We start from the raw sequence: 18,251 nt of genomic DNA, 5'->3' as shown, positions 1-18,251 counted from the left end.
GTTCCTCTCTATCATAGTTGCTATAAAGTTGTGATTTAATTGCAGAGGGAGTTTTTTTATCACCAATTTACAGGAACATTTTTGCAGAGTTATTTTTCAGAATATATGTCTGAATAAAAATATGAAGAAAAATATTAAATAATTTACTCTATTTTCTTGGGTTAATAATGCTGCCATAAAAAGTGTGCTTCTACCTAAAAATTAATATATTGAAGACTTCAGACATTTTAGCACTTCTTCCCTAGAATTGAAAGCTGGTGTTTTGACTATTATTAGTCCACAACATCAGTGATACTGAGACCTCAGTGTTTCAGGAGCCAAATTAGTGATCAACATTACCCAAAAGAGCCACAGTGGTGTGACTTCATTGTTTCATTTATTATATTACTACATATTCATATTGAAACAGGATGACAGGAGAAATATTTCATTTATATATAATTCTCACAGCAAAATGACCGACCAAGTATTATTATATCAACTACAATTGGTTAATAACCAAGTAAAAGCATCCTGATTGGTTAAAATTAAACCACAGAGTGTTTTAATATCATGTGCTGCAAAGAGCCGCAGGAGATACATTAAAGAGCCACTTGCGAGCTACACTCTGAGTATCATGGCATTACCTGGTAGATAGTCTGAGTATTTTGGTGCGGCAAAATTACATTAACTGCGTTGGAAGAACAGCCACTAAAAAGACACAGTACAGCTACATTGTAGTGAAATTATATTTCTAGCAATGGTAACAACTGATTTATTAAAAAAACGTAAGACTTAAGCATGTTACTGCCTAAAATGGTCATCTTTATCTTCTGCTTGCCAGCTCCGACACTGTTGTATTAATCAATATTCTTTGCATTTTTGTAGCAGGTAATGGATTAAGATTCAAGTTAGAATGCATCTCAAGCTACTTGTGAATTAGAGCCTATAACAAGGCCTGATACTATAATATTGCAAATTTCTTTTTTAATGGAAAATTTGATTTAGTACATTCAGAGTTGCAATGAAATACTGTTTAAAACAAATAAAAACGACGTTAACTTTCCAGCAGGCTTCTAACACTATTTACAGCCTTCTGGAAATAAATGCAACTGGCCAAGCTTTCCTGAGGATACTAATAAAGACTATTTATTTGTTGTCTGTGATTTCAGTTTCATACAAGGATGAAAGTAATTCAAGTGTTGTTTTTTGTTTTGTTTATGTTTCACAATTCAGTGTGAAAACCTAGAGGGAGCATAACTAGACTTATCTCCTAGTGTGCTGCTTTTGGCATTATGCCCAGATTGAATCCAGTTTTCAAAACAACGTTCAATTAATGGCTTTAGTTATTAATATTTAGCCAAGTGCCCAAATACTACATTATGTTAAAACTCTATATACTGAGTGCAATGGTTATACATATTCATTTTAGTCTATGAGTGCATAACTGTTAATATTAACATCTGAATTTAACTAGGCTATCTGAAAACTATTTAATAAGCTCTATGACTTCCATTTGCTTTGGAGCTTAAAGATATTACAGAGGTTTATGGTGGTGGTTTAAAACAGAGCCTTAACAAGTCCACAAAAGATTTTACAGTTGTCAGAATCTTTATCACAGAAAAAAGAAATTTTCAAGGTTGTACTGCATAATGAAGACCATACTGTTTTCAGTTATTCTCTGGGTTACTGAAAGCTATCTTGAACTTCAGCTGATGAAGAACAGCTTAAGAACCAGTGCCAGAGTGTCTGATTCATTGTGTTCAACAGTGCATGGAACAGTTTTATTTAGAGATGCTGAGAGATGAAATGTTCATGGTTGCCAACTGCAAATACAAATAGACTTAATTTGGGTTGTTAGTTGTTTTCTAGGCATGATGCTGGTTGCTGCCCGACACACAGCTAATGAAGCAGCAGACACACTTGTTTCAGAGAAATAAAGATCACAGCTTTATTAAACCAATAGGACAGACACTCTACTTTGCTTTGCCAACACTGATCAAACCAGCTGTTCTCCAAACAGCTGGAAGGCACCGCAGTCAGATTCCTTACTACAGGATAATTGCGGTCCTCATCTCTAACCTTCATCCTCGCTGTGCTCACAGTTGCTTTATTTTTGCCTAATATTGCAGCCTCATGAAGAGATGGAAGTAATAATGAGGGTAGGATATGGCCTACCTGCCCAACATGTGGAAAACTTGATGGGACAGGCAGCGATTGGGACAGCCCCAGTAAAAAGGGGAAGGAGAGTAAAGAGTACTCATTGGGGACACAGCAATGACCCCTCCCCTCCAGAGGCTTTATCCACTCATTGGCCAGTTGGGGAAGAAGGGAGCTGATGGCTCCCTTGCTCATCCCTTTCATTACTTTTAACCCCAGACCTGGCCACGTGGAGCCTTGCTTTGCTCTATTTCAGAAGCCCTTCCCCCCTGTAACTGTAGTGTTGGAGCTGCATCTTCCTGATGCAGCAGGTCCAAACAATCAACCTGTTACAGGGTCAGGAAAGAATTTTTATTCTTTTTGGGGCCAAACTGGCATAGGGATAGTGGTTTTTTTCACTTTCTTCACAGCATCCTGGAGGCACAGGTAGGTTAAATAGGAATGGGATTAGTAATTTGGATTAGTAATTCATGCTATTACTTGGTAGGGATATTAGTTTGTTGCAGCTTGGAGCCAGTTTCCAGTTAATTAAAAAGGCTAAAAGAAATTACTTCCAGAAGTAAAAGACCAGGAATTTTGATGCACCTCATGGTTATGGGAGAGGAGAAGACTTTGAGGGCTTCACAAGGAGAGGTCCCTCCCATTTTAGTACCCTCTATCCTGTTCACGGGCGGTGGCAGCATTCAGAGGAGCAAGCTGAGTTCTAGCGGTAGGCTGAGAAAGTCTGCCCCAAGTTATCGGTTATATGGTGGGAGCTCTGTAACCCCCTCACTGGAACCACTTCAAATGCTTGGCATGTGAGATTATGGGTGCATGGGTGGGTAGTGGCCCTCCCCTGTGTTAAGTTTAATAAAGTTGCAACCATTCCTATGCCTATCTTTATTCTCTGCTGTGTCCAGATCAAGCAGCTCTTTGCCGCATTTTGCTTGTGCAAGCCAGCCACGGCTTTACCTAGCAACTGGTTGCGACTAGGTGTATTATGTGCTCATTGGCTTTAAAGGATCTGCCTTGAAAACACCTATTGTTAAACATGTAGGGCCAGATTATACCCTTCAGTTACACACAAACAACTGTAACTCAGACATGAAATTACAGAACTACTAACTGTGGATTGTAACCTATCGATTAAATCAGCCTCTGCGTCAGATGACTGGTAGGATAGATAACTTAAAGCCTATTTTTAAAAAAAAGATTCCAGAGGCAATCCTGGCAATTACCGACCTGTAAACCTAACTTCAGTACCAGGCAAATTAGTTGAAATTATAGTAAAAAACAAAATGATCAGACACACAAACGAACATAATTTGTTGGGGAAAGAGTCAACACAGCTTTTATAAAGGGAAATCATACCTCACCAATCTATTAGTGTTCTCTGAGGGTGGATCAACAAACCTGTGGACAAGAGCAATCAAGTGGATATGGGATATTTGGACATTCAGAAAGCCTATGACAAGGTCCCTCACCAAAAGCTCTTAAGCAAACTAAGCAGTCACAGGATAAGAGGGAAGGTCTTCTCATGGATCAGTAACTGGTTAAAAGATAGGAAACAAAGGTTTGGATTAAAAGCAGATTGCAAAGAATTACAAGGGTATCTCACAAAACTGGGTGGTTGGGCAACAAAATGGCAGATGAAATTCAATGTTGATATATGCAAAGTAATGCACGTTGGAAAACATAACCCCAGCTATATACAGTAAAAGCTGTGTTATCCTGCCCTGTACCAACCAGAAAGCTCTGTAAACCGGCATTTCTAATCTTCATAGAAACTCTGGTTTATAATCTGGTTGGCGCGGGGCCGGCAGGCTCCCTACCTGACTCCGCGTGGCTCCCTGGAAGCGGCAACATGTCCCTGTTGCACCTAGGCAGAGGAACAGACACGAGGGGTTCGGAGCGCAGGAGGGGATATGGGGCTGGGAGTTGGGGTGTGGGTTCTGGGAGGGAGTTTGGGTGGGTTGGGGCAGGGGGTTGGGGCATGGGAGGGGTTTTGAGATGCTAGATCTGGGGGGTGCTCACCTCAAGTGACTCTCCACAAGTGGCGACCTGTCTCTGCTGTTTCTAGGCGGAGGCGCAGCTAGGCAACTCTGCGCGCTTCCCCTGCCTTGCCCCGAGCACTGGCTCCGCGCCCAATGGGAGTTGCAGGGGCGGTGCCTGTGGGCGGAGGCAGCACGCAGTGCCACCTAGTCACGCCTCTGCCTAGGAACAGCAGAGACAGGTCACCGCTTACAGGGAGCCACTCGAGGTGAGCGCCTCCCGGATCTGGCACCCCGAAACCCCTCCCGCGCCCCAACCCTCTTCCCCAATCCCCCTCCCGCACTCCAACCCCCAGCTCCGCACCCAAACTCCCTCCCTCTTAATCAGAATTTTTCACTTACCAGCACCCTCCATTCCCCCAACATGCCAGCTAAAAAAGCTTTCACTATATATTCAAAACAACGGGGTCTGCATTAGCTATTATCTCTTATGAAAGAAATCTTGGAGTGATTGTGAATAGTTCTCTGAGAACATCTGCTCAGTGTCTAGTGGTAGTCAAAAAAGCTAACAGAATGTTAGGAACCATTTAGAAAAGGATTGATAACACGACAGAATAGCCATAGGCAATTTAAGTGTTCTTTGTACGCTTGCCATGACTAACACCAGTGCAGGTAATTACCTACTGTCACAAAAGTTATATGCATAGTTGATTTAACTTACTCTACAAAACTCAACTGATTTGCAAGAGACTGGAAAATCAAATTGACAGAAAAAGTATTTCAGTTTAGGAATAACTGACTCGGGATAAAATTTTGAATATAATTTCAATTCACACCTATAATCTCTTATTAAGATGTTTATACAATGCTTACAAAGAAACAAAATGTACTGAGAAAACAAGTTTTGTTGAATACTGTTGATACAATATCAGGAACATTCACAAATATGACTAAATTTATTAATGAAATGACAATGTTAGTCTTTAAAAGTAGATTTTTATAAAAATAATAAGAGTTTGGAAGTGGACCAAAAATTTTCATAGGAATATGAGTTTCTTATATGAGTTTACTAAATCTTAGTTTAATTATCTATTTTAAGCATACAAAATTGGGATTTATTCACTTAATGAAAATAAAAACCAAAACCCTCCAGTTATGCAGACTTCCACAACTTGGCAACCAGAAAGTCCAATCTTGAATCATGCCTTCCAAGTACCAAGAAAGACCCTGTAGAACAGTGGTGAACAACCAGGGAAACGTGTACCCCTGGGGGTACGCAGAGGTCTTCCAGGGGGTACATGAACTCATCTAGATATTTGCCTAGTTTTACAACTAGAAAGCACTGGTAAAGTCAGCACAAACTAAAATTTCATACAATGACTTGTTTATACTACTCTGTATACTCTACACTGAAATGTAAGTACAATATTTATTTATAATAATATGGTAAAAATCAGAAAGTAAGCAATTTTTCAGTAATAGCGTGCAGTGACACTTTTGTATTTTTATGTCTGATTTTGTATCAAGTAGTTTTTAAGTGAGGTGAAACTTGGGGGTACGCAAGACAAATCAGACTCCTGAAAGGGATACAGTAGTCTGAAAAGGTTGAGAGTCACTGCTGTAGAACACAGAATCGGGCATTTTGCTTCCCTCAACTCATGCAGACTCAAACACTGGCTGTCCTGCCCTACTGAATACCATAACTTACCATTGTTTCCAGTTTGATACTGATCCACACTCAACCAGGATCACAAGGTGGTGTTAAGCAAGTTTTTACTGACTTGTTTAAATACTCATGTTTTTGTTTACCCTTTGAGCTAAGTTTGTTTGCTTGTTGTGGGTTGTTTTGCTTTCTTTTTTTTTTTCTTTTTGGCAACACTGAACATTAAAACAAACAAAACCTAGCCTTTCATCCCTAGGGACATGCTCCATGCACCAGCAGACTTCTGCAGTTGATTAAATACACTTTAAACAAATGGTGTGTTGACTATCCCTTTGATACTGGTGTGACGAAGTGGGGGGTTTTCTTGTTTTTTTTCTTATTTTCAATGGTTTGCATGCTGAGAGGTGGGACACAGTTTCCCTGGGTGTTACTGGTTTAACGAAAAGATGGGAGAGAGAGTGTGTTGTTACAGAAGACCAATGATGGAACTTGGGACCCCAGCCAATGGCCTGGAGAATGGATACCCCAGCAACTGGTGACATGGTGACTGGGAGGCCCAGCTTGGGAGTCACAGCCAGTTCTGGCCAGTGGGAGGACAATGGGCTGCAAAGAGAGGACTCCGGTGACCTGACCAGCCAGTTCCAGCCAGAGGAGTACTAAGGACAGCTGAGAAGAGAGGAGGTCCAGGAGACCTTGTTTACCTGGATAGAAGACAGTGGACAGAGGCAGGGCTTGGGGGAGGTGATATCAGATGCCCAGCTGGAAAGTGAGTGAGAGTGGGCAGAGCCCACCTGGATGCAGGGGAGACTTAGATGTACTGTGCTGAGGGAGGCCAGGCCTGGTGGCCCTGAGAGTTTCCTATGCTGTGTTCAGACGCTCAATAAACACTCCTGTTTTACGCTGGCTGAGAGTCACTCCAGTCTAGAGGGCAGGGTTGCATTATTCCCTCTGGAAGTGGAGGCCCTGGGGGTTCAGAGCGAGTGGACTCCCTGAGGGGCCCACGGCGAGAGACAGGCATGCTAAGTCTCAGAGAGGTGAAGTTCCATTAGGCGGAGGGGCTTACCCCCCAGGAGAGAGTGGACCCTCGAGAAGGGCTGTCGCACTGAAAGGGGTTCCCCCCAGGGACCGTACAGGCAAAGAGTGGGCATGACCTGTGAGTCCATGACACCTGGCTATTGGGAATACTCACTGCACTTTGCTACAGTTGAGGACATTTGGCAAATACAACATTCAAAACATAGACTTTTAAATCTAGAACTTCGATTTTATCAAATTGTTTCTTTGGCTGGTAAATGTGATCTGCAGACACAGTTCAGTGATTAAGTACAATCTTGGTTTATATGCATGTCAGATAAATTTACATAAATGCAGAACATTATACCGTAATAAAGTCTAACACTACATTTCAACATTCCACAAAAAAATCTTCTCTTTATCTTGCCATCCTGGCCTACGTCTGTCTGATCCTGTTCCCTGTACTCTACCAATACTTCTCTTTTTTCCCACATTCAAAGTAGTTCTGCAGGTCATGCTGCCATGTACACCTGAAACACCCTTGTAGTTAACAGTGACAAAGCTCCATATCTCTCTTCATTCAAATAACTAATGGAAAGAAACCAATCATTTCTCTTTTATTTTCTGTAACAGTTTAACACCTGAAGCATGTAATTAAGAAATTGATGACATTTTTAACTGCAATTTTTTTTCAAGTTCTTTTGCTTTGCTAAGTAGCTCAAGCCCCTTGTTTTCCCAAGATTTGTTAAAGTAGTGTTTTGCCAGTCAAAAATTTCATGCAAGGCAGCCAGTAACCCACAAGGAAGAAAAGAAATCTGGTCTTGCGCATGAGGGATTTTTAAAAAGCATGAATATTTAGTGCTCTGGTGCTATTTTGGAAGTGAATAACTAACTGAAGCCTGTACCAACATTTTATTTTATAATCATTGTTAATAACTTACACTTCTATAGCACCATTCATCTGATGACATCAAAACACTTTACTAACATTAGGTGTGGTGAAACTTGCTTGTGTGGGTTATATAAGTATTACACAGAGATTTAACCAACATGCCAAAGATCCCACAGCAAAGCACTGATTGAGTTCTGAATAAACTCGAGTCCTGAGTCACAATCCTGTGCACTAAACAGGCAACATTACCTCTTAACAGAAAGCAAATGTAAGTTACCTAGTACATAGCAATGCGTAGTAAAAAGACAATTTTTTGAATAAGCACTGCCAAATTTTATTTTTAATTTAAATCATTTAAAACTGTAGCTTTGGTTTTTGAGATCTACTGGAAACACTATACATTTGGAAGGATGATCACTAATATGAAATAGTATCAGACCAAGAAAATGCACTTGATATACATTACAGTATATAGGTTTCATAAGTATAAAAGGAATAAAATATAAAATATCATCCAAAAATCCTCCACAATTATTTCAAGGTGGATGCTTATATAAATGTAGATATACAGATTAATAGATTAAAAGGCCAGAATGAACCAATGTAATCATCTAGTCTGACCTCTTGTGTAACACAGGCCATAAGTTTCCTTGAATTAGCTCCTGTCTGAACCAGAGCATATCTTTTAGACGAATATCCAATCCTGATTTAAAAATAGCCAGTGATAGGGAATCTACCATATTGCTAGGTAAGTTGTTCCAACGGTTAATTGTCCTGACTGTTTAAAATGTGAATGTCATTTTTTATTTGAATTTGTCTAGCTTCAACTTTTAGCCATTTAATCTTATATACCTTTGTCTATTAGATAGAAATTTTGATAATAGAGGCCTTTTTAATTCCCCAGGTAGGTTCTTACAGACTGTGGTTAAAGGACAACAGACAAATCAAATACTGACAACTGCTGAAAGAACCCCCAACCTACTTTAAAAATGGCTGTTATACAATCTTAAAAAATATTACCCTAGAGAAACATATACAACTCTACCAAAACACAACATATCCATATTGATCACAAATCTTTAAAGGGATACCGTCAACTGGAAATCTAGTCAATTTCACAACGTGATTTAAAAATAGTGTCAGACAGTATACCTACCACAGTCCCCCTAACAATATTTTGTGGTTTAACAATCCCAGTTCATGATTTTAAAAATTTCTCTCTCTCCATGCTGCATTAAAAACTCAAGCAAACAAAAAATGGAAACTAACTGACTATACACAGGAAACTGTTGAAAGTGATTATACAGAAAGTGTTGTCAAATGCCAAAAATAGTTTTCTCCCTTTACAATCTACTTCAGTTGTAGTAAACTTAAGTGTTACTTGAAAAAACAGTACATAAAACATTTTCAGACAGTGGTAAAATATTAAATTAATGAATATCCCTTTAAGTTCTACTTGACAGGAATTACAATTTAGAGAGCTGTTTTGAAGACTACGTTGTGTAATAAAGGAAACTAATGGGCTCTTAAATGTAAAATAGTTCTCTATGTTAAACAAAACACAATACTTGACTTGCCTTAATACTAATATTTAAAATTGTGTCCCCCTTTTATATTCTCTATTTCAACACATTTACAATGGATTTGACATTAAAACTAAAAATTAAAGCTCACAAATAATTCCACAAGAACTAACGTTTAAATCTATATATGTATTTAAAAAACAAAACAAAAAAGCATTACAAATTACAACCCAAGACCCTGATCCTGCAACCTGTTCTGAGAGAGTGGATTTGATCCAAGTTCTAGTATTCTAGTTTTGTGATGTGCAAATATTTAATTGAATTCCAAATTTATATAGTAAAACCCATTCCAGTGCTCTCAAATCTGACTCTTTGACACCTTGAATAACATGACTCACAATATAACACTACGATCATTTGTCATTCCAGTTAAAACTAACTAAGAGACCAAGCCCAGAGGTGCTTTCCCATGCCCTTTTTCCATAGCTACGGTATAACATGCAAGACTTCAAGTCTGACCATGCTTTGAAATCTTTCTGAATTCAAATTCTCAATTGTGTGCACAATCCCTGAGTTGGAATGTTTTTACACCTGAAACATTTAAAATGCTAGACTACGACTTCTTTCTTTTATAATCAAAACATATTTAGAGGGGTTGCAGATTCCCAGTATGAATAAAGAAGTTTAGAGGGAAAAAAAAGTTGGGGGGAGGAGAGAAGATTGGTGGTTGTGTTTTGGAACTTTTGCTATGACAACTGGTATCTGTCAGTTGGGCTGAGTTTGTGACACTGCTTTAGGAAGGGACAGATTTGGATATTTGGCATTAAATATTTTCCTTTTAGGTATCTGCCCATACCTAGGTCTGCAGTTGCCTAGATTTGGGAGGCTTATGAAATCAGTTCAATCTAGTAAGAACAATAGAATTCTCACAGTAGACATTTCTCAGAAGCTGGAAGGAAGAATGTTGATATTTCTGCTCTGGCACTTTTGCTATGACAATGAGTGAAATGTGTGACTTAAAATATCATAATACACATGCACAAACATTAAAAGGAATTGTGTAGCTAAACCCCCTGGTTAGCTTTGAAAAATCTCAGTCATTATCTTTAGGGTTACTGGTGTTAAGTAAAAAGAAAAGGAGTACTTGTGGCACCTTAGAGACTAACCAATTTATTTGAGCATGAGCTTTCGTGAGCTACAGCTCACTTCATCGGATGCATACCGTGGAAACTGCAGCAGACTTTATATACACACAGAGAATATGAAACTGTCATATTCTCTGTGTGTATATAAAGTCTGCTGCAGTTTCCACGGTACGCATCCGATGAAGTGAGCTGTAGCTCACGAAAGCTCATGCTCCAGTCTCTAAGGTGCCACTAGTACTCCTTTTCTTTTTGCGAATACAGACTAACACGGCTGTTACTCTGAAACCTGGTGTTAAGTAGTGTTTTACATTTGTGTAACTATATGCAGATCTCGCTAATTACTAAGTTTACCAACTTTGGCTTTGACCCTGTAATCAGATCTGTGTGAAAGGTCCCAGATGTAAAACTATAAGTAGGGCCCTATCAAATTCATGGCCATGAAAAATGCGTCACAGACCGTGAAATCTGCCAGGGATGCGCAGGGATGGAGGTGCCCCAGCCAGGGCTCCTACCCATGCATCCAGGCTCCAGCTGCCAGTCCTGACAGGGCTGGGGAGGGATGGGACTTCCTCTTCTCCTGCAAAGGCCACTCCCGGAGCCGGGTCATACCCATCTCTTAGAACATCCCCCAGGTGCAGGAAGCTCTGCAACCCCACCCTGCTTCCTGCCCCATTGCTCCCCAGCCACGGGGGGAGGAAGGGTCACTGCACAGGGAGTGGCTGTGGAGCTTCTACAAAGGTTCCAGCGCCCTTGCCCCCAGCTCTGCCCCTCCCCGGCTCCGGGTCCAGTGCTCGGGGCTAAAGGGGCTTTGTGCTGGCTGGGGGAGGAGGAACCACAGTGCCCCCCTGACCACAGGGATCCACCCAAAAAGTGATGACCCCTCCATACCATGCGACTCTCACTTCTGCGCTACCCTCTGCTCTCTGGCTGCCCAAGTCTGAAGGCAGTGCCTCCATCAGCAGCAACACAGAAGTACGGGTGGCAATACCAGGAACACGCCCCTCCAGGATAGACTTGCGACACCCTTACACACCTCTTTTGGGTTGGGACCCCCATGGTTATAACAACGTGAAATTTCAGATGTAAATATCTGAAATCGTGAAACTGATTAGTTTTAAAAACCTATGACTGGTGAAATTGACCAAAAGGGACCATGAAGTAGATAGGGCCCTCACTACAAGATCATGCAGTTATTCTGGTTAGTAATGCATGAGTCTTGACGGTCTTGACATTTTAAAAAAATGTTTGTGAAAGTTAAAGTTTTTAAATTAATATTATTGTCCCTACAACTGAAGGAAGGGATAGACGTCTGAAGGTAGAAGGCTAAGAAAAGGGCAACGAAGCCGGTAGTACATGGGCTTCAGTCATTAGAAAAAGGAGCTGGAGAAGGGGGATGAGAATGGAGGTGTTATATATTAGAACATAACCTCTAGAGTACTGTTTCCTCTCCCCTGTCCCCAAACATTTATTTAGATATGTGACGGTGCCCCCATAAGGCTTTATGGAAATATATTATGAATATATATATGACATAACTGGAATGTTTTATGAATTAATTAACCCTTTTTATGAATTAATTAACCCAGAGTATGTATTAATACCCGGGGGGGGGGGGGAAGTTGTGCATATCTATCAGTGTTATGGAGGGCGAACAAGTTATGAGTTTACCCAGTATAAGCTTTATTTGGGGTTTGGACCCCACTGGGAGTTGGGCATCTGAGTGTTAAAGACAGGAACACTTCTTAAGTTGCTTTCAGTTAAATCTGCAGCTTTGGAGCACGTGGTTCAGATCCTGGGTCTGTGTTGGAGCAGACTGGAGTGTCTGGCTCAGCAAGACAGGGTGCTGGAGTCCCAAGCTGGCAGGGAAAGCAGGGGCAGAGGTAGTCTTGGCACGTCAGTTGGCAGCCCCAAGGGGGTTTCTGTGATCCAACCCATCACAAGATAATCTAAATTACAGTTTTCAAAATAAAAATATACTCCCTTTCCAAATGTTACATTGTAATGGTTTGTTACCATTCCGCTGCACAAGAATCCATCTTGACTGCTAGATTGTTTTGCAAAATAAGATATTTGATTTACTGAATGTTTAATTCAAATAAATCCTAAACATGGGTTGAACATTAATATACTAACACTTACCTCTACAATTTTTGCAGTAATTAATTTAACAGAATCCTACAAATTAGAGATGGAAAAAACCCTATAATTTTATAATCTCTAAGCCACCATAGGGTTGCTCCTTCAAGCTTATTTTCTAGTGTTCTGTCCAGTCTAATTTTAAATGGCTAATTTCTTTAACTTTCCTCAGACACAGCTCGATTCTGAAAGGAAGAGCACCTCCTGCAAGGTACTGGGCATCCTCAATTCCCATATAGTTTGTTGCAAACTGGTGTGAGAAAAACCTGCATTGACAGTATTAAATTCTGAACATAAGCTATATCACGTACAAACATGTTATTTAGCAGTAGCCAAGTATGTGGGATCAAGCAACTTTAAAACAGAACTAGACTGAACACCAAACATTAAAACAGAACTTCATGAAGTGCCAAATGTTGCAGCTGCAGAAGTCGCCAAAATAAGTTTTATTAATTCAAAAGTTGGGCATTTTTCCATCTGAAGAGGAAACCTGTGTAATATTAAGGAAGAGCCACAGCTCCCCTTATATATAAACATAAATGAAAATACATATTGTACTCATAGTATTGAGTAATAAAATATTTTAACATGATTGGTTGGTATTTGTCTAAATATTTTATACTTACTAATGAGAACTGAACAAATAAACAGTAAAAACACTTTTTGAAATTATCACAGATTATGAAATGTCCAAGATAGTGATGAAATATTCAAGATCCAAACGGATAGTGATTTTCTCATATTTACTTCATTATTCAACAAATTATTATTTGGACTTTGTATACTGTATAGCTTGCTGTTTAAGATACACTGCTAGTTGTGACTAGTCACAAAAGTCACATATGCCTAAACCCAGGCATACTGCGAAGAGCTACAAAAGGATCTCTCGAAACTGGGTAACAAAATGGCAGATAAAATTCAACATTGATAAATGCAAAGTATACATATAAAATGATGGTATAAAATAAAACTATACATCTAAATTCGCTGTTACCACCCAAGAAAGAGATCTTGGAGTCATTGTGGATAGTTCTCTGAAAACATCCACTCAATGTGCAGCGGCAGTCAAAAAAAGCTAACAGAATGTTGGGAATCATTAAGAAAGGGATAGATAATAAGACAGAACGTATCATATTGCCTCTATATAAACAGCGAATACTGCATGCAGATATCATTGCCCCATCTAAAAAAAGATAATTGGAAAAGGTTCAGAAAAGGGCAACAAAAATTATTAGGGGTATGGAAATGCTGCCATATGGGACTTTTCAGCTTGGAAAAAAGACGACTGGGGGGGATATGATAGAGGTCTATAAAATCGTGTCTGGTGTGGAGAGAGTAAATAAGGAAGTGATATATATACCTTCCCATAACACAAGAACTAGGGGTCACCAAATGAAATTAATAGGCAGCAGGTTTAAAACAAACAAAAGGAAGCATTTCTTCACACAACACACAGTCAACCTGTGGAACTCTTTGCCAGAGGATGTTGTGAAGGCCAAGACTATAACAAAAACGAACTAGATACATTCATGGAGGATAGGTGCATCAATGGCTATTAGCTAGGGTGGGCAGCGATGATGTCCCTACCCTGTTTGCCAGAAGCTGGGAATGGGTGACAGGGGATGGATCATTTGATGATTACCTGTTTTGTTCCTTCCCTTTGGGGCACCTGGCATTGGCCACTGTCGGAAGACAGGATACTGGGCTAGATGGACCTTTGTCTGACCCAGTATGGCCCTTTTTATGTTCTTATAATATTGTTTATCTTCAGTGTTTGGATGAGTAATTTGTATAGCCAGGTTTCTCAAGCACATGAAGGAAAAATAATTAAAACTGAACATAAAGGTTGCACAAACATGGATAAGGCAAAGTAAACAAATGTAGATGTGGAATTTTTTTGGTAACATAACTATTTATTGCTCCTTCTATGCAGAGAATTCCAAAATCTTTCACAAATTTAAGCTGCTTTACATCTACATACATATGTGCTGCGAATACATTATCTATTTTACATACAATGCTGATTAACCAAATCCCAGTTGCACAAAAGTCGAAAGATCTCAAAGCACATCAGAAATAATTAAGTCTTTCAAAAAGCCCTGTGAAACAGGTAGTTATTATTTGCCCTTTCATATGTAAGTAAATTTAGAGGAACAGTTATGTGACTTGGTGATCAGGACCAGATCTCCTGACTCCAAGTCCTATGCTTTAAACAAGACAAACCTCTCTCTTCCATTCATACATTTTAAGGCCAAATGGGGTCAGTATGATGACCTAGTCTAATTTCTTGTGTAACAAAAGTCATACTTTTCATCCAGTGATTCCTGAATCTAGCCCAACAACTTGTGATAAAACTAGAACATAAAGGGATTTTCTATATGTGGGAATTTACAGGCATAACTTTAGCTATATAATGATATCAGTAAAATGCACTATGCAGACTCATTTATTCAGAATAAGAATGTCACATCTGAAGACCACATAGAAAAAAGCACTCTTATTCCAGACAGGTTTCAGAGTAGCAGCTGTGTTAGTCTGTATCCGCAAAAAGAAAAGGAGTACTTGTGGCACCTTAGAGACTAACAAATTCATTTGAGCATAAGCTTTCGTGAGCTACAGCTCACTTCATTGGATGCATTCAGTGGAAAATACAGTGGGGAGATTTCTATACATAGAGAACGTGAAACAATGGGTGTTACCATACACACTGTAAGGAGAGTGATCACTTAAGGTGAACTATTACCAGCAGGAGAGCGGGGTGGGGGGCGGGAAGAGGGGGATGGAGAAACCTTTTGTAGTGATAATCAAGGTGGGCCATTTCCAGCAGTTGACAAGAAGGTCTGAGGAACAGAAACTGGATACAATTAACTTAGGCTTGAATGGAGAGTGGGAGTGGATGAGTCATTACACAAAATAAAACTATTTCCCCACGTTTATTCCCCCCACCATTCCTCAGACATTCTTGTCAACTGCTGGAAATGGCCCACCTTGATTATCACTACAAAAGGTCCCCCTCTGCCGCTCTCCTGCTGGTAATAGCTCACCTTAAGTGATCACTCTCCTTACAGTGTGTATGGTAACACCCATTATTTCATGTTCTCTATGTACAGAAATCTCCCCACTGTATTTTCCACTGAATGCATCCAATGAAGTGAGCTGTAGCTCATGAAAGCTTATGCTCAGAGAAATTTATTAGTCTCTAAGGTGCCACAAGTACTCCTTTTCTTATTCCAGACAGTGTGTGTGTGTGGGGGGGGAGGTTATATTTGTGTAACTATAGCACTATAGTCATACATGCAGTGATGAGCTACCAAAATCTTAACAGGTTCCCGCCCACCCCCACACCCCAGGACTCCTGCCCCATCCAACCCCACTGCGTTCCTTGATGCCCCCAGCCCCAGGACCTCTGCCCTATCCACCCCCCTCCCCTGTCCCCTGACTGCCCCTAGATCCAGGCAGGAAGGTCTCGTGGGCCACCGTAGTGGGTGCCCACCTCACCCTTAAGAGCCAGACGCACCTGCCAGGGAGCGAGGTGGGGAGTCCTGGAGGTGCTTACCTGGGGCAGCTCCCAGGAAGCATCCGGCAGGTCCCTCTGGCTCCTAGGGGCGGGGGAGCGTAGCTGGAAGAGAGCGGGGGGAGCGGCTGCTCCCCCACTGATCACATCAAAAGTGGTGCCTTAGGCACCGACTCCCTGGGTGCTCTGGGGCTGGAGCACCCACGGGGAAAATTTGGTGGGTGCAGAGCAGCCACCGGCAGCTCCCCACCCTGTGCCCAGCCCCAGCTCACCTCACCTCCGCTCTGCCTCCTCTCCTGGACGCACCACCCTGCTTTGCTTCTCCACCCCCTCCCCCGGCATCCCGCGAATCAGCTGTTCGGCAGGAAGCCTGGGAAGGCTAAGAAGCGGGTGGCGGCTTCCCGCTTAGGCCCAGGGTCGCAGAGGTGAGCTGGGGCGGGGAGTGGTTCCCCTGCACAGCCCCCCCGGCCCCAGGTTACATGCTGCGGGGCAAGCAGCCCTCCTTGCACCCCCCCGCCCCAGCTCACCTCCACCTCCCTGGGCCTGAGTGGAAAGCTGCTGCCTGCTTCTCAGCCTGCCCCAGCTTCCCACACGAACAGCTGATTCCTGGGAAGCCTGGGGGGCGGAGAAGCAAGGAAGCCTGGGGGGCGGAGAAGCAGAACGGGGTGGCAGGTTCAGGGGAGGAGGCGAGCTGGGGCCGGGGGTGGGGAGCTGCCGGTGGATGCTCTGCACCCACCAAATTTTCCCCTTGGGTGCTCCAGGCCTGGAGCACCCATGGAGTCGGCGCCTAAGGCACCACTTTTGGCCAGTTAAATTTAGAAGCCCTTTTAGAACCTTACGGAACAACCAGTTCTAAAAGGGCTTCTAAATTTAACAACCGGTTCTAGCGAACTGGCTCCAACTCACCACTGCATACGTGTATAATTATGCCACTCAATTTCCCCGTGTAGACAAGCCCTGTTTATCTGACAGAAATAAAGCACACTTTACAGACTACAAAAAATGAATTTTTTGTTCAAAATCTGAGCTGCAGGCACCTCACCGCTCCTGCTCACCTGGCGCTGGTCAGCTTCCCAAAGGCCCAGTGCCCCCAGCCCTCAAACCCAGTGAAATGGGTTCCATTTTCAGAGGACCTGCTGCTTTTACACAAGAAACAGACTCATTTTGGCACCACCAGCCTGACCCTTTTCCATAGCTGGGGTGCACGGCTTGCTGTCCCTCACACCACTGGCCTCCACCGGCCTTTGTACGGGGGGGGGGGGTGTCGCATGACCTCCCACTAGACGGCAACCACCTCTGGTGGGAGACTGCAACCAGTAGAGGCCAGGCAGCTCCCTCACTGCCACTCACAGCCCTCAGGCTCAGTCGGTCCCAACCCTAGACACACTGCCTAGCTTTACCCTGACTCTTGGGCAGAGCACACCATTCAGCGACTGCTCCCATCTCTTAGTAAGAGGGCTGGGGGAGGGGAATAAATAATCCCCCCGCCCTCAGCTAGCGCACAGCCGGTCACGTGATATATCCTCCCTTGCGGACCCCACATGGAAGCACCCAGCAGCAGCTGCCCGTCTGCCCCTCACTCACCCTCTCTCGCCGCCGCCGCGGACATGTCCTCTCGCGAGCTGTGCGGCCGAGACCTCTCTCTCGGGTGCGGGTTGCGTGCCCAGGCCGTTGGCCTGCGGGTAGAAGGGGTGGGGGAGTATGTGTGCGCGCGCTCCAGGCTCCGGCCGCCTAGCACATGTGGGGAACGGAGGAGAGGGAAGGGCAGGGCTTCTCCATCCGGGTCCTTCTGTTCCCTCTTTCTTTCTCCCGCCCCTTCTTCTCCTCAGAGGGCAGAGGCGGCGGGTCGGGAGCTACGTGTCACACTCACAGCTGTTCGCCGCCGCTCATCACGCTTGGCTACTCAGTCACCTTAGGGATGCAGGGGGGACTCGGTCGCTCATTTACACTCGCCGCCGCTTCGCGAGCGAGGGTGTGTCATGCAGGGCATCTCCCTGCTACTGTGGCTGCAAGGGCCGGAGTTGTCCCTAGCCACCTACCTCTCCCTACATCACGGTCATTACTCACTTTAAACCAGGCCCAGACCCAGAGACCTTTCCCCCAGGGCTCGTGCGCATTTCCACAGGATTGGGTGAGACTGGGATGAGGAAGACAAAAGCGCCAAGACACAACAGAGCAATTCCCACAGTGTTTTCCCTCAACTGTTGGGTTTATACTAATCTGAAACTCAAAGGGAACGTTGGAACTGGGGGTGC

At 42.7% G+C, this 18,251-nt stretch overlaps 1 protein-coding gene across 4 annotated transcripts in view; it reads right to left on the bottom strand.

The window, feature by feature from the left end:
- MRTFB (myocardin related transcription factor B) overlaps positions 1–17,772 on the bottom strand; it is a 194,077-nt gene extending 176,305 nt beyond the window's left edge. For all 4 annotated transcript variants that reach the window (XM_048868371.2, XM_048868372.2, XM_048868373.2 and 1 more), the window contains exon 1: positions 17,581–17,772. Coding sequence is in view for 1 of the 4 variants with exons in the window: in XM_048868379.2 (XP_048724336.2) it covers positions 17,581–17,605 (25 nt within the window). In the remaining 3 variants the exon portion in view is untranslated. The remainder of the gene's footprint in view (positions 1–17,580) is intronic.
- Positions 17,773–18,251: the final 479 nt, after the last annotated feature.

The sequence above is a fragment of the Caretta caretta genome, chromosome 10 (assembly GCF_965140235.1).
Source record: "Caretta caretta isolate rCarCar2 chromosome 10, rCarCar1.hap1, whole genome shotgun sequence".
Classification (NCBI taxonomy): domain Eukaryota; kingdom Metazoa; phylum Chordata; order Testudines; family Cheloniidae; genus Caretta; species Caretta caretta.
Note: the sequence above shows the minus strand (reverse complement) of the source record. Positions and strands in the feature narration are given on the sequence as shown.